At 37.2% G+C, this 26,419-nt stretch overlaps 1 protein-coding gene across 2 annotated transcripts in view; it reads right to left on the bottom strand.

Moving 5' to 3' along the window:
* Positions 1-229: 229 nt before the first annotated feature.
* Positions 230-26,419, bottom strand: part of LOC140162837 (hyalin-like) — a 101,202-nt gene continuing 75,012 nt past the window's right edge. For both annotated transcript variants that reach the window (XM_072186149.1, XM_072186148.1), the window contains exons 27-31: positions 3,852-4,103; positions 3,252-3,503; positions 2,194-2,436; positions 1,900-2,020; positions 230-840 (exon numbers count right to left, since the gene is read on the bottom strand). In XM_072186149.1, the coding sequence (XP_072042250.1) occupies positions 723-840; positions 1,900-2,020; positions 2,194-2,436; positions 3,252-3,503; positions 3,852-4,103 (986 nt within the window). In that variant the 3' untranslated portion in view covers positions 230-722. The remainder of the gene's footprint in view (positions 841-1,899; positions 2,021-2,193; positions 2,437-3,251; positions 3,504-3,851; positions 4,104-26,419) is intronic.

The raw sequence follows: 26,419 nt of genomic DNA, 5'->3' as shown, positions 1-26,419 counted from the left end.
ATGATGGTGAATGTCTGTGACCTATAGTTTTTGATCTATGGCCCTTTCAAAATCAAGAAAATATATATTTATTTTTTTTCCCATGCAAAAATTACATTTTTAGGTCAAAAATGGCCAAAATAGCACAAAAATATGGTTTTTGCCATTTTTTTTATATTTTAGAGTTGTGCTTTGACATTTTTATTCACCAGTGTTGGAAATCCATATGACATGTAACATCTACAATAGAAATTAAATTTCTACTCAATTTATTTTTAAAGTTACAGCTATTTTAATATTTGACATTTTTGGGCAAAAATGGAAAAAAATCACGAAAAACACATTTTTAACCCCAAATAACTCCTAAATGAGTAAAGTAAAACGTGGGAACTTTTTGGATATTAATTCAGACATATATTTACTCTTGATTTGTTATGTTTTTATGTTCTGCCCAAGAGTGGACTACGGAAGTGAAAGATAAATGCCCATGTCCCATAGTCTATACAGGTATTCGCTGCTTGTTTTAATTTTGACACATTTTTCCTTTATTTAGGATATACAGGGGTGAACACAACTGGTACCTTAATTTTTTGGCTTTCTGTAGACTAAATATATCCCATGAATATTGACATTCTGCTCTTGGAACGATATATTTGTCTATATAGGAACCAACGGTTTAGGTAACATTGAGCGTTTTATGTCATATAGGTCCGGCGCCTTCACGGTACCTATTCCATCATTGTTTACAAAGCATCTGTGTCTATATCTGGACGTGGCATCATATCTTTATTGTCGTAAACGAATGGGTTTTCAGTGAAAGTGGGTGAGGTGAATTCGTTTGCAAATTCCGTCCTGTATCTCCTGGAAAAAAAAGATAGACATATATATTAGACGTACAATAGAGGTCATCAGCATAACGTCATAACATATTTATGAAAGTTCGGTCGCCATCTTGCGGGTATCGTGTATGTGCTCCTTCCCGAGAAAAAAAATTAGAAAATCACGTAGAGCTGTGTAAGCTAAGTGTGCACGGAACGTTATCGGCACATGTTGATTCTGAATGCAGATTGGGTCTGGCCGTGGAAACACATATACCAACGCAATACAACATGTACAAGAAGGTGAAAAATGACACAGCCACGGGGCAGGCTACATAAAGTTATGCGTATTGCTGTAAAGACTTAACCAATCACAATATTAAGCAGCACCCGGAGGCTACGTAAAATCACGGATGTTTTTAAGATTTTATTAGCTCTATACAATCTTCAAAGAGTATGACAGAATAACGATACGCTATCCAATTATATCAAAGATAAAGGCTTAGAAAGCGTATTGCTATAAAGACTTATAGTAAAACTTTTCCGTCACTGTTCTCAGATCGTTATGTGAAATTGCCTACCCTCGTTCGTTAAGGTAATGCATCATTTTTGAGTTGCGCGCATAACGTGGTTACAATGGCGCAGTAGATCGAGCGGCCTTCGGATTCATTTGCTCATGGGCACGACAACTATCGTTCTGAGCATTACAACGACTAGATTGCCGCAGCGTTTTCAGCTGCGACCAAAAGGTACTGCAACGATAAAACGTCTAAAAGAAGAACAAATCAATCAACGATTGGCTGATCATTTGCGCGGATCGAAAATCGCAGTGCGGTATATTGCAGTACGAATATACGCTATGTGCGGACTGTACTATATTGGAAGAAGAAGGAGTGTTTGTTGCAATTATGGAAAACGAGCATAAAACACCTGACTTTATACTGACAGAACTCAAACACAGGTTGCAAACACGTGTAAATTTCAATAAGCTTTATTAACAATGAAGCGTTATTGATCGATGACCTGGGTAGAGGTAGACGCACAGAAGTCTGATATACCGTATTAGTTAAACTTATAACATAACATAACATAACATGCATACCTTCTGACACACACGAACAGTAAAGCTATAAGAAGACAAATAGCGATAACCACAGCAGTAACTATACCGGCAATAGAAAGGGAGAAGACCACTTTCTGTTGAGTCTGTTTAGATTGCTCAACTGCAAACAAACACACGAATAAATATAAACATACATACAAACGAACAAGAACAATCAAGTGTTATCAACGTTATAGATAGAGGAGAGAGGCTATCATCAACGTTAATTGGTTTCCGATTATGACAAGGCTTTTGATAGTGCAGATTATTAACAATCACGTAAATCACACTAACCTTTTGAGCACTTTACGGTAAATGTACACGGAGCCAGATGACTGTTCTTCTTGAAGACGTAAGTTACCATGACAGATGAACCGCTGGGAACAGTTACTCCTGGTGCGTGTGTCTGAAATAACAATTGTGTACCATCTGACGCCTTTGGTTCATCCCACGTTGCTTGGCATTCTTGCTCAGATTTTAATGGTGTTGAGTCTATTACCTTCGGACAATTGTTGAATTCTGGTGGGAAGATTGTATCTGTTGATAAAAGCATAGACCAACTACGATAAAAGGCACAGTTATGTTCATATGAAGTAAAATGGTATAGATAAAAGAGTATTAATGGTGATCGTTTCAATGCACCGTCATATGTCTTTTGCACGTGAACAATATTTAATTTAATAGTAAAAGTAAGGTTTTATTTCAAACTCTGATGGTGACCCGCAGGTCAAATTGCTAAAATTTACATTAAACACACCTAAACATAAACAGTGCAATTTGAAGGCAGCAGCTTAATCAGCGCCAATATTGCAACATCGAAACAGACAACTATACAAACAACTATACAAACATCCATCCCCACCATACCCCAACCCCATAGGCAATGAGGATAAAGTGCCGTGCCCAAGGACACAGCACGTTGACACAAGTTGGGTTCGAACTCGCAGCCTATGGATTATGAGCCGAGCGCCTGATCCTCTCGGCCACAATAGTACCATTCTAAACATGTTCTGACTGACACACACACACACACCCCCCCCCCACACACACACACCACACACCCCACACCCCTGACGGCCACACCCCACACGACGTGATGCCATAAGGTCTTTTCCCTTGGACCAACTAAAAAACAAAATCTTCTATTTTATGGCATAAGAAATCCGTATCCGTTTATTCGTGCATGTACAGGTTACCGAATATTACCGAATAGAGTTACTTCGGCAACATTAAACTGCTCCTTTCCTATGGACACTTTTCGATGCAATCTTTAACGTAACATAGGTTCTTGCAAAACAAGTTAATTGTGATACTTTTTAAATAACAAATTTATCTTAATATGTCATTATTACCTGTTTCAATGGTTACGGTGAAACTACAAGTTGCTGAATTCTGCGCTGAATCGGCAAACTTATAGACGACTTCGGTAGTGCCAACGGAAAACCCGTCTCCCGGATTATGAGACGCGACCATAGCCAGCACGTCCCCTGATAAGTCAATAGCTTCCGGTGTTTTCCAGTATATTTTAGCTGATGTTTCAGTGCCTTGGACTATACTGGTGATGTTGTATGGACATAAGGTTACTAAAGGTGTTGAAGTGTCCACTGTGAATAAATGACAGTATTATTAATATGCTTGTCTATAATTTGTAAAATAACATATTTATAAATCGTGTATATTTATAATAATCATATATCTCAACTATTCGCAACGTTCATCAATTGTTTTCATTGCAAGAGTATTAACATGACAACCACATGTAGGAGAGATTTGAAGGTATAAGTTTAGTTTCAAGGTAGATATCATGTTAACAAAATTATAAGAACCAACGTGAATGTCCTTAGTGCAGTGTTATTAACGACATATTATTTTCGTAGATGTCCGAAGGATTGAGAGTCTACGTTATTGATCAGTACTGAGCCTATGAAATTAAAGAAACCAAAACATTATACCCGATCTTGTGTTGATATTGAAGCTGCAGGCAGCCAGATTGTGCGACGGGTCTGTATAGGTATACGTCACAAGGGACTGGCCAGGATAAAACAAAGAACCAGGGACATGTGTTCTATATAAGAGCTTAACATTCCCAGATACATCAGTAGCTCTTGGTTCTGGCCACGTCACTGATTTTCCCCACGCTCCCTTTTCAATCTCAATAACCATATCACGGGGGCAACTGACGATCTCTGGCGGCGTCGTATCAACTGAAAACAATCAATAATGTATAATACGGTTAAAGCTACATTCAGATATCCGTCGACGAAATGTAAGGAAATCACTAATCTAGTAATCCCCCATCATTCATCCCTAATTGTTAGCGAATTTAATGTACGTCATAAACAGAGCCAAATGCCAAACAACATGCCATTAAGTTTGCTGTCATTCAAGCACGTGCTTACTGCGCAATGGTGATTTATGGCGTAGTTTTAATCCAACTAAAGTATATTATGGGATATTGAGATAATTTATTACAAGGTCAAAGGTTGTGTAACCGACGTCTGTCAATCATTTTGCATGACAACGTTAAATTGCAACGTTAAATTGATTTTTAGACTAGTATCTCAAGAGCGCCATTAATACTGTAATGGTGGTTTTGAAAGACTAGAAATCGTTTGTTTGAGCGGCAAATAATGTATTCGTAAATTAATAAAAGTCAAGTTTCAAACAAAATATCAGTATAAATTAGCTACATCATTGATTATGTGTATATTGAGGTATTACTCTTTTTTAATCATTATTGTAAGTGTGTATAAATATTGCACCCTTTTATCTCACCAAATCCCTCTTTTGAAAAGTAAACCGACATTATACATAATTTAAAAGCATTTAAGAAGGGATACCGGCGAAATATTTGACCAAAGTGTGTATTGGGCGCATCCAGATATTTTTGGCCCACCCCCTAAAGAAGACATGGGAAAATCTTAATCTTTTTTAAGATCTGACCTCGTAAACAATGAGGTCAGATCATAGCCAGCAGTAGTGCATAGAGTATCATGCCTACGGATTTCATCACAGTCTTACCTTAGCACGCTGGTAAGCAGCGTTTGAGATGGTGTTAATCGATAGTCGATAACCGATAATCAATGATCAATCAGCTATGAATATTTAATTGGATTCTAAAAATAATGATCACGGACTCTCATGTTCAAATGTGTGTGTGTGGGTTTGGGGGTGTATACCCCCCTCGCATGTTGGTGCTCACAATTGCTGAGGACGGTTTTTTACCCCTAAAGAAGACATGGGAAAACGCAAACTTATTGGGAATCCCATGTCTTCTTTAGGTAGGTGCCGTTAATTTCTGGAATAGCCCACGGTCTGCCCCCACCCCCAACTTCATAATCAGAAGCTTTTCCCACCACGCTAGTAGATGCCATTGTAAAGTAGTGCTAGAGTTGGTGCGGTGGGGGAGAATAAATAATTACAGATAGTCGATAACCGATAATCAATGATCAATCAGTTAAAAACGTTCAGTTAAACCCAAACACGCAAATGATGATCAAGGAATCGCTAAGGATGATTTGCTTCTGGGTAGTGGGGGAAGGGTAGGTGGGTGAGGCGGAATCGATAGTCGATAATAGATTATTGACTATCGATTATCGATTATCGATGATTAATTATCCATAATCAATCATTAGTTTATTCATATTCATTGTTGAAAAATGTATAGGCCTCCGCAACCGACAAAACTAGGAATCGCTAAGGATGATCTCCTTCTGGGCATGGGGGGGGGGGGAATTGATAATCGATAATTGATTATTGATTATCAATTATCGATAATCAATTATCATTTATCGATAATCAATCATTAATTTATCCATATTCATTGTTGAAAATGTATAGGCCTCCGCAACCGACAAAACTAGGAATCGCTAAGGATGATCTCCTTCTGGGCATGGGGGGTGAATGGGAATTGATAATCGATAATTGATTATTGATTATCGATTATCGATAACCAATTATCATTTATCGATAATCAATCATTAATTTATCCATATTCATTGTTGAAAAATGTATAGGCCTCCGCAACCGACAAAACTAGGAATTGCTAAGGATGATCTCCTGGGGGGGTTGGGTGAGGGAATTGATAATCGATAATTGATTATTGATTATCGATTACCGATAATCAATTATCGATTATTGATAATCAATCAATAGTTTATCCATTTTCAATGTTTGAAAATGTATAGGCCTACACAAACGCCAAAACGGGATATCTGCATTAATTTGAAAAATGATTTTCTCCAAAGTGCTATAAAAGCACACTCTTTGATCATTTCTATGCACATCGTATCTCTTGCAACCTGAAGGAACGAAATTTGTTTCCGTTTTGAATTTCAACAACTTAAAAATGACATTTTTCGTAAAATGAGGCTCAAATATTTTGTTCTGAATTGGAAAATCTCTCTTGGTATAAAATGAAAACTATTACGGATTTTGATGGTAAATTTCAAACTGTGTTTATATCAATCATCATATCCGTGGGCACGTGGTACTGTATTTTGAAAGCCATCCGAGTTTCCATTTTGACAAACGGATAACAGCAAAAATAGTTTTAACATTGTCATCTATGGAAGAAAAATCACAAAACTGCCTTTTTCTCAAGAAAAAATTGGGACTCGAAAATAAATTTTCTTCAAAATCGTTTTATAAGATCTTTATATATGCTTAATAACTTAAAAAAAAAAAAAAAAAAAAAAAAAAAAAAAAAATTCAAAGCTGATACTCCATGTAAATGATTCCCCCGAACCCAAACCCTAACCCTAATGTGCTACTCATAACCCTAATCCTAACCCTGACCCTAATTTCGTGTACAAGTAGGCCTACATGATAAAGAAATAAACAAACTATATTGGAATATTGGACACTTTGACAATAATAGCCTCATACACCCAACTCCGCCTGCTGCTTTCACTTCACTCTTTAATCCCTGTTATGGAACTGTGACAGAAGATTGATATACAGCCTCTCAGAGCGTCCGAACTTTTGTGTCACGTGACCCTGCCTTATATGGGCGCATCCAGATATTTTTGGCCCACCCCTAAAGAAGACATGGGAAAATCTTAATCTTTTTAAGATCTGACCTCGTAAACAATGAGGTCAGATCATAGCCAGCAGTAGTGCATAGAGTATCATGCCTACGGATTTCATCACAGTTCTTACCTTAGCACGCTGGTAAGCAGCGTTTGAGATGGTGTTAATCGATAGTCGATAACCGATAATCAATGATCAATCAGCTATGAATATTTAATTGGATTCTAAAAATAATGATCACGGACTCTCATGTTCAAATGTGTGTGTGTGTGGGTTTGGGGGTGTATACCCCCCCCTCGCATGTTGGTGCTAGCAATTGCTGAGGACGGCTTTTTACCCCTAAAGAAGACATGGGAAAACGCAAACTTATTGGGAATCCCATGTCTTCTTTAGGTAGGTGCCGTTAATTTCTGGAATAGCCCACGGTCTGCCCCCACCCCCAACTTCATAATCAGAAGCTTTTCCCACCCCGCTAGTAGATGCCATTGTAAAGTAGTGCTAGAGTTGGTGCGGTGGGGAGAATAAATAATTACAGATAGTCGATAACCGATAATCAATGATCAATCAGTTAAAACGTTCAGTTAAACCCAAACACGCAAATGATGATCAAGGAATCGCTAAGGATGATTTGCTTCTGGGTAGTGGGGGGGGGAAGGGGTAGGTGGGTGAGGCGGAATCGATAGTCGATAATAGATTATTGACTATCGATTATCGATTATCGATGATTAATTATCCATAATCAATCATTAGTTTATTCATATTCATTGTTGAAAATGTATAGGCCTCCGCAACCGACAAAACTAGGAATCGCTAAGGATGATCTCCTTCTGGGCATGGGGGGGGGAATTGATAATCGATAATTGATTATTGATTATCAATTATCGATAATCAATTATCATTTATCGATAATCAATCATTAATTTATCCATATTCATTGTTGAAAAATGTATAGGCCTCCGCAACCGACAAAACTAGGAATCGCTAAGGATGATCTCCTTCTGGGCATGGGGGGGTGAATGGGAATTGATAATCGATAATTGATTATTGATTATCGATTATCGATAACCAATTATCATTTATCGATAATCAATCATTAATTTATCCATATTCATTGTTGAAAATGTATAGGCCTCCGCAACCGACAAAACTAGGAATTGCTAAGGATGATCTCCTGGGGGGGGTTGGGTGAGGGAATTGATAATCGATAATTGATTATTGATTATCGATTACGGATAATCAATTATCGATTATTGATAATCAATCAATAGTTTATCCATTTTCAATGTTTGAAAATGTATAGGCCTACACAAACGCCAAAACGGGATATCTGCATTAATTTGAAAAATGATTTTCTCCAAAGTGCTATAAAAGCACACTCTTTGATCATTTCTATGCACATCGTATCTCTTGCAACCTGAAGGAACGAAATTTGTTTCCGTTTTGAATTTCAACAACTTAAAAATGACATTTTCGTAAAATGAGGCTCAAATATTTTGTTCTGAATTGGAAAATCTCTCTTGGTATAAAATGAAAACTATTACGGATTTTGATGGTAAATTTCAAACTTTTTATATCAATCATCATATCCGTGGGCACGTGGTACTGTATTTTGAAAGCCATCCGAGTTTCCATTTTGACAAACGGATAACAGCAAAAATAGTTTTAACATTGTCATCTATGGAAGAAAAATCACAAAACTGCCTTTTTCTCAAGAAAAAATTGGGACTCGAAAATAAATTTTCTTCAAAATCGTTTTATAAGATCTTTATATATGCTTAATAACTTAAAAAAAAAAAAAAAAAAAAAAAAACGAAAAAAATTCAAAGCTGATACTCCATGTAAATGATTCCCCCGAACCCAAACCCTAACCCTAATGCTACTCATAACCCTAATCCTAACCCTGACCCTAATTTCGTGTACAAGTAGGCCTACATGATAAAGAAATAAACAAACTATATTGGAATATTGGACACTTTGACAATAATAGCCTCATACACCCAACTCCGCCTGCTGCTTTCACTTCACTCTTTAATCCCTGTTATGGAACTGTGACAGAAGATTGATATACAGCCTCTCAGAGCGTCCGAACTTTTGTGTCACGTGACCCTGCCTTATATGGGCGCATCCAGATATTTTTGGCCCACCCCCTAAAGAAGACATGGGAAAATCTTAATCTTTTTTAAGATCTGACCTCGTAAACAATGAGGTCAGATCATAGCCAGCAGTAGTGCATAGAGTATCATGCCTACGGATTTCATCACAGTCTTACCTTAGCACGCTGGTAAGCAGCGTTTGAGATGGTGTTAATCGATAGTCGATAACCGATAATCAATGATCAATCAGCTATGAATATTTAATTGGATTCTAAAAATAATGATCACGGACTCTCATGTTCAAATGTGTGTGTGTGGGTTTGGGGGGGGGGTGTATACCCCCCCTCGCATGTTGGTGCTAGCAATTGCTGAGGACGGCTTTTTACCCCTAAAGAAGACATGGGAAAACGCAAACTTATTGGGAATCCCATGTCTTCTTTAGGTAGGTGCCGTTAATTTCTGAATAGCCCACGGTCTGCCCCCACCCCCAACTTCATAATCAGAAGCTTTTCCCACCACGCTAGTAGATGCCATTGTAAAGTAGTGCTAGAGTTGGTGCGGTGGGGGAGAATAAATAATTACAGATAGTCGATAACCGATAATCAATGATCAATCAGTTAAAAACGTTCAGTTAAACCCAAACACGCAAATGATGATCAAGGAATCGCTAAGGATGATTTGCTTCTGGGTAGGGGGGGGGGGGAAGGGGTAGGTGGGTGAGGCGGAATCGATAGTCGATAATAGATTATTGACTATCGATTATCGATTATCGATGATTAATTATCCATAATCAATCATTAGTTTATTCATATTCATTGTTGAAAAATGTATAGGCCTCCGCAACCGACAAAACTAGGAATCGCTAAGGATGATCTCCTTCTGGGCATGGGGGAGGGGAATTGATAATCGATAATTGATTATTGATTATCAATTATCGATAATCAATTATCATTTATCGATAATCAATCATTAATTTATCCATATTCATTGTTGAAAATGTATAGGCCTCCGCAACCGACAAAACTAGGAATCGCTAAGGATGATCTCCTTCTGGGCATGGGGGGGTGAATGGGAATTGATAATCGATAATTGATTATTGATTATCGATTATCGATAACCAATTATCATTTATCGATAATCAATCATTAATTTATCCATATTCATTGTTGAAAATGTATAGGCCTCCGCAACCGACAAAACTAGGAATTGCTAAGGATGATCTCCTGGGGGGGTTGGGTGAGGGGAATTGATAATCGATAATTGATTATTGATTATCGATTACCGATAATCAATTATCGATTATTGATAATCAATCAATAGTTTATCCATTTTCAATGTTTGAAAATGTATAGGCCTACACAAACGCCAAAACGGGATATCTGCATTAATTTGAAAAATGATTTTCTCCAAAGTGCTATAAAAGCACACTCTTTGATCATTTCTATGCACATCGTATCTCTTGCAACCTGAAGGAACGAAATTTGTTTCCGTTTTGAATTTCAACAACTTAAAATGACATTTTTCGTAAAATGAGGCTCAAATATTTTGTTCTGAATTGGAAAATCTCTTGGTATAAAATGAAAACTATTACGGATTTTGATGGTAAATTTCAAACTTTTTATATCAATCATCATATCCGTGGGCACGTGGTACTGTATTTTGAAAGCCATCCGAGTTTCCATTTTGACAAACGGATAACAGCAAAAATAGTTTTAACATTGTCATCTATGGAAGAAAAATCACAAAACTGCCTTTTTCTTTTTTATAAAAATTGGGACTCGAAAATAAATTTTCTTCAAAATCGTTTTATAAGATCTTTATATATGCTTAATAACTTAAAAAAAAAAAAAAAAAAAAAAAAAACGAAAAAAATTCAAAGCTGATACTCCATGTAAATGATTCCCCCGAACCCAAACCCTAACCCTAATGCTACTCATAACCCTAATCCTAACCCTGACCCTAATTTCGTGTACAAGTAGGCCTACATGATAAAGAAATAAACAAACTATATTGGAATATTGGACACTTTGACAATAATAGCCTCATACACCCAACTCCGCCTGCTGCTTTCACTTCACTCTTTAATCCCTGTTATGGAACTGTGACAGAAGATTGATATACAGCCTCTCAGAGCGTCCGAACTTTTGTGTCACGTGACCCTGCCTTATATGGGCGCATCCAGATATTTTTGGCCCACCCCCTAAAGAAGACATGGGAAAATCTTAATCTTTTTTAAGATCTGACCTCGTAAACAATGAGGTCAGATCATAGCCAGCAGTAGTGCATAGAGTATCATGCCTACGGATTTCATCACAGTCTTACCTTAGCACGCTGGTAAGCAGCGTTTGAGATGGTGTTAATCGATAGTCGATAACCGATAATCAATGATCAATCAGCTATGAATATTTAATTGGATTCTAAAAATAATGATCACGGACTCTCATGTTCAAATGTGTGTGTGTGGGTTTGGGGGGGGGGGTGTATACCCCCCTCGCATGTTGGTGCTAGCAATTGCTGAGGACGGCTTTTTACCCCTAAAGAAGACATGGGAAAACGCAAACTTATTGGGAATCCCATGTCTTCTTTAGGGTAGGTGCCGTTAATTTCTGGAATAGCCCACGGTCTGCCCCCACCCCCAACTTCATAATCAGAAGCTTTTCCCACCACGCTAGTAGATGCCATTGTAAAGTAGTGCTAGAGTTGGTGCGGTGGGGGAGAATAAATAATTACAGATAGTCGATAACCGATAATCAATGATCAATCAGTTAAAAACGTTCAGTTAAACCCAAACACGCAAATGATGATCAAGGAATCGCTAAGGATGATTTGCTTCTGGGTAGTGGGGGGGGGGAAGGGGTAGGTGGGTGAGGCGGAATCGATAGTCGATAATAGATTATTGACTATCGATTATCGATTATCGATGATTAATTATCCATAATCAATCATTAGTTTATTCATATTCATTGTTGAAAAATGTATAGGCCTCCGCAACCGACAAAACTAGGAATCGCTAAGGATGATCTCCTTCTGGGCATGGGGGGAGGGGGAATTGATAATCGATAATTGATTATTGATTATCAATTATCGATAATCAATTATCATTTATCGATAATCAATCATTAATTTATCCATATTCATTGTTGAAAAATGTATAGGCCTCCGCAACCGACAAAACTAGGAATCGCTAAGGATGATCTCCTTCTGGGCATGGGGGGGGGGTGAATGGGAATTGATAATCGATAATTGATTATTGATTATCGATTATCGATAACCAATTATCATTTATCGATAATCAATCATTAATTTATCCATATTCATTGTTGAAAATGTATAGGCCTCCGCAACCGACAAAACTAGGAATTGCTAAGGATGATCTCCTGGGGGGTTGGGTGAGGGAATTGATAATCGATAATTGATTATTGATTATCGATTACCGATAATCAATTATCGATTATTGATAATCAATCAATAGTTTATCCATTTTCAATGTTTGAAAATGTATAGGCCTACACAAACGCCAAAACGGGATATCTGCATTAATTTGAAAAATGATTTTCTCCAAAGTGCTATAAAAGCACACTCTTTGATCATTTCTATGCACATCGTATCTCTTGCAACCTGAAGGAACGAAATTTGTTTCCGTTTTGAATTTCAACAACTTAAAATGACATTTTTCGTAAAATGAGGCTCAAATATTTTGTTCTGAATTGGAAAATCTCTCTTGGTATAAAATGAAAACTATTACGGATTTTGATGGTAAATTTCAAACTTTTTTATATCAATCATCATATCCGTGGGCACGTGGTACTGTATTTTGAAAGCCATCCGAGTTTCCATTTTGACAAACGGATAACAGCAAAAATAGTTTTAACATTGTCATCTATGGAAGAAAAATCACAAAACTGCCTTTTTCTCAAGAAAAAAATTGGGACTCGAAAATAAATTTTCTTCAAAATCGTTTTATAAGATCTTTATATATGCTTAATAACTTAAAAAAAAAAAAAAAAAAAAAAAAAAAAAAAAAAATTCAAAGCTGATACTCCATGTAAATGATTCCCCCGAACCCAAACCCTAACCCTAATGCTACTCATAACCCTAATCCTAACCCTGACCCTAATTTCGTGTACAAGTAGGCCTACATGATAAAGAAATAAACAAACTATATTGGAATATTGGACACTTTGACAATAATAGCCTCATACACCCAACTCCGCCTCCTGCTTTCACTTCACTCTTTAATCCCTGTTATGGAACTGTGACAGAAGATTGATATACAGCCTCTCAGAGCGTCCGAACTTTTGTGTCACGTGACCCTGCCTTATATGGGCGCATCCAGATATTTTGGCCCACCCCTAAAGAAGACATGGGAAAATCTTAATCCTTTTTAAGATCTGACCTCGTAAACAATGAGGTCAGATCATAGCCAGCAGTAGTGCATAGAGTATCATGCCTACGGATTTCATCACAGTCTTACCTTAGCACGCTGGTAAGCAGCGTTTGAGATGGTGTTAATCGATAGTCGATAACCGATAATCAATGATCAATCAGCTATGAATATTTAATTGGATTCTAAAAATAATGATCACGGACTCTCATGTTCAAATGTGTGTGTGTGGGTTTGGGGGGGGGGTGTATACCCCCCCTCGCATGTTGGTGCTAGCAATTGCTGAGGACGGCTTTTTACCCCTAAAGAAGACATGGGAAAACGCAAACTTATTGGGAATCCCATGTCTTCTTTAGGTAGGTGCCGTTAATTTCTGAATAGCCACGGTCTGCCCCCACCCCCAACTTCATAATCAGAAGCTTTTCCCACCACGCTAGTAGATGCCATTGTAAAGTAGTGCTAGAGTTGGTGCGGTGGGGGAGAATAAATAATTACAGATAGTCGATAACCGATAATCAATGATCAATCAGTTAAAAACGTTCAGTTAAACCCAAACACGCAAATGATGATCAAGGAATCGCTAAGGATGATTTGCTTCTGGGTAGTGGGGGGAAGGGGTAGGTGGGTGAGGCGGAATCGATAGTCGATAATAGATTATTGACTATCGATTATCGATTATCGATGATTAATTATCCATAATCAATCATTAGTTTATTCATATTCATTGTTGAAAAATGTATAGGCCTCCGCAACCGACAAAACTAGGAATCGCTAAGGATGATCTCCTTCTGGGCATGGGGGGGGGAATTGATAATCGATAATTGATTATTGATTATCAATTATCGATAATCAATTATCATTTATCGATAATCAATCATTAATTTATCCATATTCATTGTTGAAAAATGTATAGGCCTCCGCAACCGACAAAACTAGGAATCGCTAAGGATGATCTCCTTCTGGGCATGGGGGGGGGGGGGGGGGAATTGATAATCGATAATTGATTATTGATTATCGATTATCGATAACCAATTATCATTTATCGATAATCAATCATTAATTTATCCATATTCATTGTTGAAAATTGTATAGGCCTCCGCAACCGACAAAACTAGGAATTGCTAAGGATGATCTCCTGGGGGGGTTGGGTGAGGGAATTGATAATCGATAATTGATTATTGATTATCGATTACCGATAATCAATTATCGATTATTGATAATCAATCAATAGTTTATCCATTTTCAATGTTTGAAAAATGTATAGGCCTACACAAACGCCAAAACGGGATATCTGCATTAATTTGAAAAATGATTTTCTCCAAAGTGCTATAAAAGCACACTCTTTGATCATTTCTATGCACATCGTATCTCTTGCAACCTGAAGGAACGAAATTTGTTTCCGTTTTGAATTTCAACAACTTAAAAATGACATTTTTCGTAAAATGAGGCTCAAATATTTTGTTCTGAATTGGAAAATCTCTCTTGGTATAAAATGAAAACTATTACGGATTTTGATGGTAAATTTCAAACTTTTTATATCAATCATCATATCCGTGGGCACGTGGTACTGTATTTTGAAAGCCATCCGAGTTTCCATTTTGACAAACGGATAACAGCAAAAATAGTTTTAACATTGTCATCTATGGAAGAAAAATCACAAAACTGCCTTTTTCTCAAGAAAAAAAATTGGGACTCGAAAATAAATTTTCTTCAAAATCGTTTTATAAGATCTTTATATATGCTTAATAACTTAAAAAAAAAAAAAAAAAAAAAAAAAAAAATTCAAAGCTGATACTCCATGTAAATGATTCCCCCGAACCCAAACCCTAACCCTAATGCTACTCATAACCCTAATCCTAACCCTGACCCTAATTTCGTGTACAAGTAGGCCTACATGATAAAGAAATAAACAAACTATATTGGAATATTGGACACTTTGACAATAATAGCCTCATACACCCAACTCCGCCTGCTGCTTTCACTTCACTCTTTAATCCCTGTTATGGAACTGTGACAGAAGATTGATATACAGCCTCTCAGAGCGTCCGAACTTTTGTGTCACGTGACCCTGCCTTATATGGGCGCATCCAGATATTTTTGGCCCACCACCTAAAGAAGACATGGGAAAATCTTAATCTTTTGTAAGATCTGACCTCGTAAACAATGAGGTCAGATCATAGCCAGCAGTAGTGCATAGAGTATCATGCCTACGGATTTCATCACAGTCTTACCTTAGCACGCTGGTAAGCAGCGTTTGAGATGGTGTTAATCGATAGTCGATAACCGATAATCAATGATCAATCAGCTATGAATATTTAATTGGATTCTAAAAATAATGATCACGGACTCTCATGTTCAAATGTGTGTGTGTGTGGGTTTGGGGGGGTATACCCCCCTCGCATGTTGGTGCTAGCAATTGCTGAGGACGGCTTTTTATTCCCTAAAGAAGACATGGGAAAACGCAAACTTATTGGGAATCCCATGTCTTCTTTAGGGTAGGTGCCGTTAATTTCTGGAATAGCCCACGGTCTGCCCCCACCCCCAACTTCATAATCAGAAGCTTTTCCCACCACGCTAGTAGATGCCATTGTAAAGTAGTGCTAGAGTTGGTGCGGTGGGGGAGAATAAATAATTACAGATAGTCGATAACCGATAATCAATGATCAATCAGTTAAAAACGTTCAGTTAAACCCAAACACGCAAATGATGATCAAGGAATCGCTAAGGATGATTTGCTTCTGGGTAGTGGGGGGGGGAAGGGGGAGGTGGGTGAGGCGGAATCGATAGTCGATAATAGATTATTGACTATCGATTATCGATTATCGATGATTAATTATCCATAATCAATCATTAGTTTATTCATATTCATTGTTGAAAAATGTATAGGCCTCCGCAACCGACAAAACTAGGAATCGCTAAGGATGATCTCCTTCTGGGCATGGGGGAGGGGAATTGATAATCGATAATTGATTATTGATTATCAATTATCGATAATCAATTATCATTTATCGATAATCAATCATTAATTTATCCATATTCATTGTTGAAAAATGTATAGGCCTCCGCAACCGACAAAACTAGGAATCGCTAAGGATGATCTCCTTCTGGGCATGGGGGGGTGAATGGGAATTGATAATCGATAATTGATTATTGATTATCGATTATCGATAACCAATTATCATTTATCGATAATCAATCATTAATTTATCCATATTCATTGTTCGAAAATGTATAGGCCTCCACAACAGACAAAACTAGGAATTGCTAAGGATGATCTCCTGGGGGGGTTGGGTGAGGGAATTGATAATCGATAATTGATTATTGATTATCGATTACCGATAATCAATTATCGATTATTGATAATCAATCAATAGTTTATCCATTTTCAATGTTTGAAAATGTATAGGCCTACACAAACGCCAAAACGGGATATCTGCATTAAATTGGAAAAATGATTTTCTCCAAAGTGCTATAAAAGCACACTCTTTGATCATTTCTATGCACATCGTATCTCTTGCAACCTGAAGGAACGAAATTTGTTTCCGTTTTGAATTTCAACAACTTAAAAATGACATTTTTCGTAAAATGAGGCTCAAATATTTTGTTCTGAATTGGAAAATCTCTCTTGGTATAAAATGAAAACTATTACGGATTTTGATGGTAAATTTCAAACTTTTTATATCAATCATCATATCCGTGGGCACGTGGTACTGTATTTTGAAAGCCATCCGAGTTTCCATTTGACAAACGGATAACAGCAAAAATAGTTTTAACATTGTCATCTATGGAAGAAAAATCACAAAACTGCCTTTTTCTCAAGAAAAAAAAATTGGGACTCGAAAATAAATTTTCTTCAAAATCGTTTTATAAGATCTTTAATTAATATTCTTAATAAAAAAAAAAAAAAAAAAAAAACGAAAAAAAAATTCAAAGCTGATACTCCATGTAAATGATTCCCCCGAACCCAAACCCTAACCCTAATGCTACTCATAACCCTAATCCTAACCCTGACCCTAATTTCGTGTACAAGTAGGCCTACATGATAAAGAAATAAACAAACTATATTGGAATATTGGACACTTTGACAATAATAGCCTCATACACCCAACTCCGCCTGCTGCTTTCACTTCACTCTTTAATCCCTGTTATGGAACTGTGACAGAAGATTGATATACAGCCTCTCAGAGCGTCCGAACTTTTGTGTCACGTGACCCTGCCTTATATGGGCGCATCCAGATATTTTTGGCCCACCCCTAAAGAAGACATGGGAAAATCTTAATCTTTTTAAGATCTGACCTCGTAAACAATGAGGTCAGATCATAGCCAGCAGTAGTGCATAGAGTATCATGCCTACGGATTTCATCACAGTTTACCTTAGCACGCTGGTAAGCAGCGTTTGAGATGGTGTTAATCGATAGTCGATAACCGATAATCAATGATCAATCAGCTATGAATATTTAATTGGATTCTAAAAATAATGATCACGGACTCTCATGTTCAAATGTGTGTGTGTGTGGGTTTGGGGTGTATACCCCCCCCCTCGCATGTTGGTGCTAGCAATTGCTGAGGACGGCTTTTACCCTAAAGAAGACATGGGAAAACGCAAACTTATTGGGAATCCCATGTCTTCTTTAGGGTAGGTGCCGTTAATTTCTGGAATAGCCCACGGTCTGCCCCCACCCCCAACTTCATAATCAGAAGCTTTTCCCACCACGCTAGTAGATGCCATTGTAAAGTAGTGCTAGAGTTGGTGCGGTGGGGGAGAATAAATAATTACAGATAGTCGATAACCGATAATCAATGATCAATCAGTTAAAAACGTTCAGTTAAACCCAAACACGCAAATGATGATCAAGGAATCGCTAAGGATGATTTGCTTCTGGGTAGTGGGGGGGGGGAAGGGGTAGGTGGGTGAGGCGGAATCGATAGTCGATAATAGATTATTGACTATCGATTATCGATTATCGATGATTAATTATCCATAATCAATCATTAGTTTATTCATATTCATTGTTGAAAATGTATAGGCCTCCGCAACCGACAAAACTAGGAATCGCTAAGGATGATCTCCTTCTGGGCATGGGGGGGGGGGGGGGAGGGGGAATTGATAATCGATAATTGATTATTGATTATCAATTATCGATAATCAATTATCATTTATCGATAATCAATCATTAATTTATCCATATTCATTGTTGAAAAATGTATAGGCCTCCGCAACCGACAAAACTAGGAATCGCTAAGGATGATCTCCTTCTGGGCATGGGGGGGTGAATGGGAATTGATAATCGATAATTGATTATTGATTATCGATTATCGATAACCAATTATCATTTATCGATAATCAATCATTAATTTATCCATATTGGTTGTTGAAAAATGTATAGGCCTCCGCAACCGACAAAACTAGGAATTGCTAAGGATGATCTCCTGGGGGGTTGGGTGAGGGAATTGATAATCGATAATTGATTATTGATTATCGATTACCGATAATCAATTATCGATTATTGATAATCAATCAATAGTTTATCCATTTTCAATGTTTGAAAATGTATAGGCCTACACAAACGCCAAAACGGGATATCTGCATTAATTTGAAAAAATGATTTTCTCCAAAGTGCTATAAAAGCACACTCTTTGATCATTTCTATGCACATCGTATCTCTTGCAACCTGAAGGAACGAAATTTGTTTCCGTTTTGAATTTCAACAACTTAAAAATGACATTTTTCGTAAAATGAGGCTCAAATATTTTGTTCTGAATTGGAAAATCTCTCTTGGTATAAAATGAAAACTATTACGGATTTTGATGGTAAATTTCAAACTTTTTATATCAATCATCATATCCGTGGGCACGTGGTACTGTATTTTGAAAGCCATCCGAGTTTCCATTTTGACAAACGGATAACAGCAAAAATAGTTTTAACATTGTCATCTATGGAAGAAAAATCACAAAACTGCCTTTTTCTCAAGAAAAAAAATTGGGACTCGAAAATAAATTTTCTTCAAAATCGTTTTATAAGATCTTTATATATGCTTAATAACTTAAAAAAAAAAAAAAAAAAAAACGAAAAAAAATTCAAAGCTGATACTCCATGTAAATGATTCCCCCGAACCCAAACCCTAACCCTAATGCTACTCATAACCCTAATCCTAACCCTGACCCTAATTTCGTGTACAAGTAGGCCTACATGATAAAGAAATAAACAAACTATATTGGAATATTGGACACTTTGACAATAATAGCCTCATACACCCAACTCCGCCTGCTGCTTTCACTTCACTCTTTAATCCCTGTTATGGAACTGTGACAGAAGATTGATATACAGCCTCTCAGAGCGTCCGAACTTTTGTGTCACGTGACCCTGCCTTATATGGGCGCATCCAGATATTTTGGCCCACCCCTAAAGAAGACATGGGAAAATCTTAATCTTTTTAAGATCTGACCTCGTAAACAATGAGGTCAGATCATAGCCAGCAGTAGTGCATAGAGTATCATGCCTACGGATTTCATCACAGTCTTACCTTAGCACGCTGGTAAGCAGCGTTTGAGATGGTGTTAATCGATAGTCGATAACCGATAATCAATGATCAATCAGCTATGAATATTTAATTGGATTCTAAAAATAATGATCACGGACTCTCATGTTCAAATGTGTGTGTGTGTGGGTTTGGGGTGCATACCCCCCCCTCGCATGTTGGTGCTAGCAATTGCTGAGGACGGCTTTTACCCTAAAGAAGACATGGAAAACGCAAACTTATTGGGAATCCCATGTCTTCTTTAGGTAGGTGCCGTTAATTTCTGGAATAGCCCACGGTCTGCCCCCACCCCCAACTTCATAATCAGAAGCTTTTCCCACCACGCTAGTAGATGCCATTGTAAAGTAGTGCTAGAGTTGGTGCGGCGGGGGAGAATAAATAATTACAGATAGTCGATAACCGATAATCAATGATCAATCAGTTTAAAACGTTCAGTTAAACCCAAACACGCAAATGATGATCAAGGAATCGCTAAGGATGATTTGCTTCTGGGTAGTGGGGGGAAGGGTAGGTGGGTGAGGCGGAATCGATAGTCGATAATAGATTATTGACTATCGATTATCGATTATCGATGATTAATTATCCATAATCAATCATTAGTTTATTCATATTCATTGTTGAAAAATGTATAGGCCTCCGCAACCGACAAAACTAGGAATCGCTAAGGATGATCTCCTTCTGGGCATGGGGGGAGGGGAATTGATAATCGATAATTGATTATTGATTATCAATTATCGATAATCAATTATCATTTATCGATAATCAATCATTAATTTATCCATATTCATTGTTGAAAAATGTATAGGCCTCCGCAACCGACAAAACTAGGAATCGCTAAGGATGATCTCCTTCTGGGCATGGGGGGGTGAATGGGAATTGATAATCGATAATTGATTATTGATTATCGATTATCGATAACCAATTATCATTTATCGATAATCAATCATTAATTTATCCATATTCATTGTTGAAAAATGTATAGGCCTCCGCAACCGACAAAACTAGGAATTGCTAAGGATGATCTCCTGGGGGGGTTGGGTGAGGGGAATTGATAATCGATAATTGATTATTGATTATCGATTACCGATAATCAATTATCGATTATTGATAATCAATCAATAGTTTATCCATTTTCAATGTTTGAAAATGTATAGGCCTACACAAACGCCAAAACAGGATATCTGCATTAATTTGAAAAATGATTTTCTCCAAAGTGCTATAAAAGCACACTCTTTGATCATTTCTATGCACATCGTATCTCTTGCAACCTGAAGGAACGAAATTTGTTTCCGTTTTGAATTTCAACAACTTAAAAATGACATTTTTCGTAAAATGAGGCTCAAATATTTTGTTCTGAATTGGAAAATCTCTCTTGGTATAAAATGAAAACTATTACGGATTTTGATGGTAAATTTCAAACTTTTTTATATCAATCATCATATCCGTGGGCACGTGGTACTGTATTTTGAAAGCCATCCGAGTTTCCATTTTGACAAACGGATAACAGCAAAAATAGTTTTAACATTGTCATCTATGGAAGAAAAATCACAAAACTGCCTTTTTCTCAAGAAAAAAATTGGGACTCGAAAATAAATTTTCTTCAAAATCGTTTTATAAGATCTTTATATATGCTTAATAACTTAAAAAAAAAAAAAAAAAAAAAACGAAAAAAATTCAAAGCTGATACTCCATGTAAATGATTCCCCCCGAACCCAAACCCTAACCCTAATGCTACTCATAACCCTAATCCTAACCCTGACCCTAATTTCGTGTACAAGTAGGCCTACATGATAAAGAAATAAACAAACTATATTGGAATATTGGACACTTTGACAATAATAGCCTCATACACCCAACTCCGCCTGCTGCTTTCACTTCACTCTTTAATCCCTGTTATGGAACTGTGACAGAAGATTGATATACAGCCTCTCAGAGCGTCCGAACTTTTGTGTCACGTGACCCTGCCTTATATGGGCGCATCCAGATATTTTTGGCCCACCCCTAAAGAAGACATGGGAAAATCTTAATCTTTTTAAGATCTGACCTCGTAAACAATGAGGTCAGATCATAGCCAGCAGTAGTGCATAGAGTATCATGCCTACGGATTTCATCACAGTCTTACCTTAGCACGCTGGTAAGCAGCGTTTGAGATGGTGTTAATCGATAGTCGATAACCGATAATCAATGATCAATCAGCTATGAATATTTAATTGGATTCTAAAAATAATGATCACGGACTCTCATGTTCAAATGTGTGTGTGTGTGGGTTTGGGGGGTGTATACCCCCCCCCCCCTCGCATGTTGGTGCTAGCAATTGCTGAGGACGGCTTTTTACCCCTAAAGAAGACATGGGAAAACGCAAACTTATTGGGAATCCCATGTCTTCTTTAGGTAGGTGCCGTTAATTTCTGAATAGCCCACGGTCTGCCCCCACCCCCAACTTCATAATCAGAAGCTTTTCCCACCACGCTAGTAGATGCCATTGTAAAGTAGTGCTAGAGTTGGTGCGGTGGGGGAGAATAAATAATTACAGATAGTCGATAACCGATAATCAATGATCAATCAGTTAAAAACGTTCAGTTAAACCCAAACACGCAAATGATGATCAAGGAATCGCTAAGGAGGATTTGCTTCTGGGTAGTGGGGGGGGGGAAGGGGTAGGTGGGTGAGGCGGAATCGATAGTCGATAATAGATTATTGACTATCGATTATCGATTATCGATGATTAATTATCCATAATCAATCATTAGTTTATTCATATTCATTGTTGAAAATGTATAGGCCTCCGCAACCGACAAAACTAGGAATCGCTAAGGATGATCTCCTTCTGGGCATGGGGGGGGGGAATTGATAATCGATAATTGATTATTGATTATCAATTATCGATAATCAATTATCATTTATCGATAATCAATCATTAATTTATCCATATTCAATGTTTGAAAATGTATAGGCCTCCGCAACCGACAAAACTAGGAATCGCTAAGGATGATCTCCTTCTGGGCATGGGGGGGTGAATGGGAATTGATAATCGATAATTGATTATTGATTATCGATTATCGATAACCAATTATCATTTATCGATAATCAATCATTAATTTATCCATATTCATTGTTGAAAAATGTATAGGCCTCCGCAACCGACAAAACTAGGAATTGCTAAGGATGATCTCCTGGGGGGGGTTGGGTGAGGGAATTGATAATCGATAATTGATTATTGATTATCGATTACCGATAATCAATTATCGATTATTGATAATCAATCAATAGTTTATCCATTTTCAATGTTTGAAAATGTATAGGCCTACACAAACGCCAAAACGGGATATCTGCATTAATTTGAAAAATGATTTTCTCCAAAGTGCTATAAAAGCACACTCTTTGATCATTTCTATGCACATCGTATCTCTTGCAACCTGAAGGAACGAAATTTGTTTCCGTTTTGAATTTCAACAACTTAAAAATGACATTTTTCGTAAAATGAGGCTCAAATATTTTGTTCTGAATTGGAAAATCTCTCTTGGTATAAAATGAAAACTATTACGGATTTTGATGGTAAATTTCAAACTTTGTTATATCAATCATCATATCCGTGGGCACGTGGTACTGTATTTTGAAAGCCATCCGAGTTTCCATTTTGACAAACGGATAACAGCAAAAATAGTTTTAACATTGTCATCTATGGAAGAAAAATCACAAAACTGCCTTTTTCTCAAGAAAAAAAATTGGGACTCGAAAATAAATTTTCTTCAAAATCGTTTTATAAGATCTTTATATATGCTTAATAAAAAAAAAAAAAAAAAAAAAAAAAAAAAAAATTCAAAGCTGATACTCCATGTAAATGATTCCCCCCGAACCCAAACCCTAACCCTAATGCTACTCATAACCCTAATCCTAACCCTGACCCTAATTTCGTGTACAAGTAGGCCTACATGATAAAGAAATAAACAAACTATATTGGAATATTGGACACTTTGACAATAATAGCCTCATACACCCAACTCCGCCTGCTGCTTTCACTTCACTCTTTAATCCCTGTTATGGAACTGTGACAGAAGATTGATATACAGCCTCTCAGAGCGTCCGAACTTTTGTGTCACGTGACCCTGCCTTATATGGGCGCATCCAGATATTTTTGGCCCACCCCCTAAAGAAGACATGGGAAAATCTTAATCTTTTTAAGATCTGACCTCGTAAACAATGAGGTCAGATCATAGCCAGCAGTAGTGCATAGAGTATCATGCCTACGGATTTCATCACAGTCTTACCTTAGCACGCTGGTAAGCAGCGTTTGAGATGGTGTTAATCGATAGTCGATAACCGATAATCAATGATCAATCAGCTATGAATATTTAATTGGATTCTAAAAAGAATGATCAGGGCCGCTAGTGTTAAAATGGGTGTGTGTGGGTTTGGGGGGGGGGGGGTGTATACCCCCCCTCGCATGTTGGTGCTAGCAATTGCTGAGGACGGCTTTTTACCCCTAAAGAAGACATGGGAAAACGCAAACTTATTGGGAATCCCATGTCTTCTTTAGGGTAGGTGCCGTTAATTTCTGGAATAGCCCACGGTCTGCCCCCACCCCCAACTTCATAATCAGAAGCTTTTCCCACCACGCTAGTAGATGCCATTGTAAAGTAGTGCTAGAGTTGGTGCGGTGGGGGAGAATAAATAATTACAGATAGTCGATAACCGATAATCAATGATCAATCAGTTAAAAACGTTCAGTTAAACCCAAACACGCAAATGATGATCAAGGAATCGCTAAGGATGATTTGCTTCTGGGTAGTGGGGGAAGGGGTAGGTGGGTGAGGCGGAATCGATAGTCGATAATAGATTATTGACTATCGATTATCGATTATCGATGATTAATTATCCATAATCAATCATTAGTTTATTCATATTCATTGTTGAAAATGTATAGGCCTCCGCAACCGACAAAACTAGGAATCGCTAAGGATGATCTCCTTCTGGGCATGGGGGGGAGGGGAATTGATAATCGATAATTGATTATTGATTATCAATTATCGATAATCAATTATCATTTATCGATAATCAATCATTAATTTATCCATATTCAATGTTTGAAAATGTATAGGCCTCCGCAACCGACAAAACTAGGAATCGGTAAGGATGATCTCCTGCGGGGCATGGGGGGGGGGGGTGAATGGGAATTGATAATCGATAATTGATTATTGATTATCGATTATCGATAACCAATTATCATTTATCGATAATCAATCATTAATTTATCCATATTCATTGTTGAAAAATGTATAGGCCTCCGCAACCGACAAAACTAGGAATTGCTAAGGATGATCTCCTGGGGGTTGGGTGAGGGAATTGATAATCGATAATTGATTATTGATTATCGATTACCGATAATCAATTATCGATTATTGATAATCAATCAATAGTTTATCCATTTTCAATGTTTGAAAATGTATAGGCCTACACAAACGCCAAAACGGGATATCTGCATTAATCTGATAATATGATTTTCTCCAAAGTGCTATAAAAGCACACTCTTTGATCATTTCTATGCACATCGTATCTCTTGCAACCTGAAGGAACGAAATTTGTTTCCGTTTTGAATTTCAACAACTTAAAAATGACATTTTTCGTAAAATGAGGCTCAAATATTTTGTTCTGAATTGGAAAATCTCTCTTGGTATAAAATGAAAACTATTACGGATTTTGACGGTAACTATCAAACTTTTTTCTATCAATCATCATATCCGTGGGCACGTGGTACTGTATTTTGAAAGCCATCCGAGTTTCCATTTTGACAAACGGATAACAGCAAAAATAGTTTTAACATTGTCATCTATGGAAGAAAAATCACAAAACTGCCTTTTTCTCAAGAAAAATTGGGACTCGAAAATAAATTTTCTTCAAAATCGTTTTATAAGATCTTTATATATGCTTAATAACTTAAAAAAAAAAAAAAAAAAAAAAAACGAAAAAAAATTCAAAGCTGATACTCCATGTAAATGATTCCCCCGAACCCAAACCCTAACCCTAATGCTACTCATAACCCTAATCCTAACCCTGACCCTAATTTCGTGTACAAGTAGGCCTACATGATAAAGAAATAAACAAACTATATTGGAATATTGGACACTTTGACAATAATAGCCTCATACACCCAACTCCGCCTGCTGCTTTCACTTCACTCTTTAATCCCTGTTATGGAACTGTGACAGAAGATTGATATACAGCCTCTCAGAGCGTCCGAACTTTTGTGTCACGTGACCCTGCCTTATATGGGCGCATCCAGATATTTTTGGCCCACCCCTAAAGAAGACATGGGAAAATCTTAATCTTTTTAAGATCTGACCTCGTAAACAATGAGGTCAGATCATAGCCAGCAGTAGTGCATAGAGTATCATGCCTACGGATTTCATCACAGTCTTACCTTAGCACGCTGGTAAGCAGCGTTTGAGATGGTGTTAATCGATAGTCGATAACCG

This window comes from Amphiura filiformis, chromosome 10, assembly GCF_039555335.1.
Source record: "Amphiura filiformis chromosome 10, Afil_fr2py, whole genome shotgun sequence".
NCBI classification, from domain to species: Eukaryota; Metazoa; Echinodermata; class Ophiuroidea; order Amphilepidida; family Amphiuridae; genus Amphiura; species Amphiura filiformis.
This window is presented reverse-complemented; position numbering and strand designations above follow the sequence as displayed.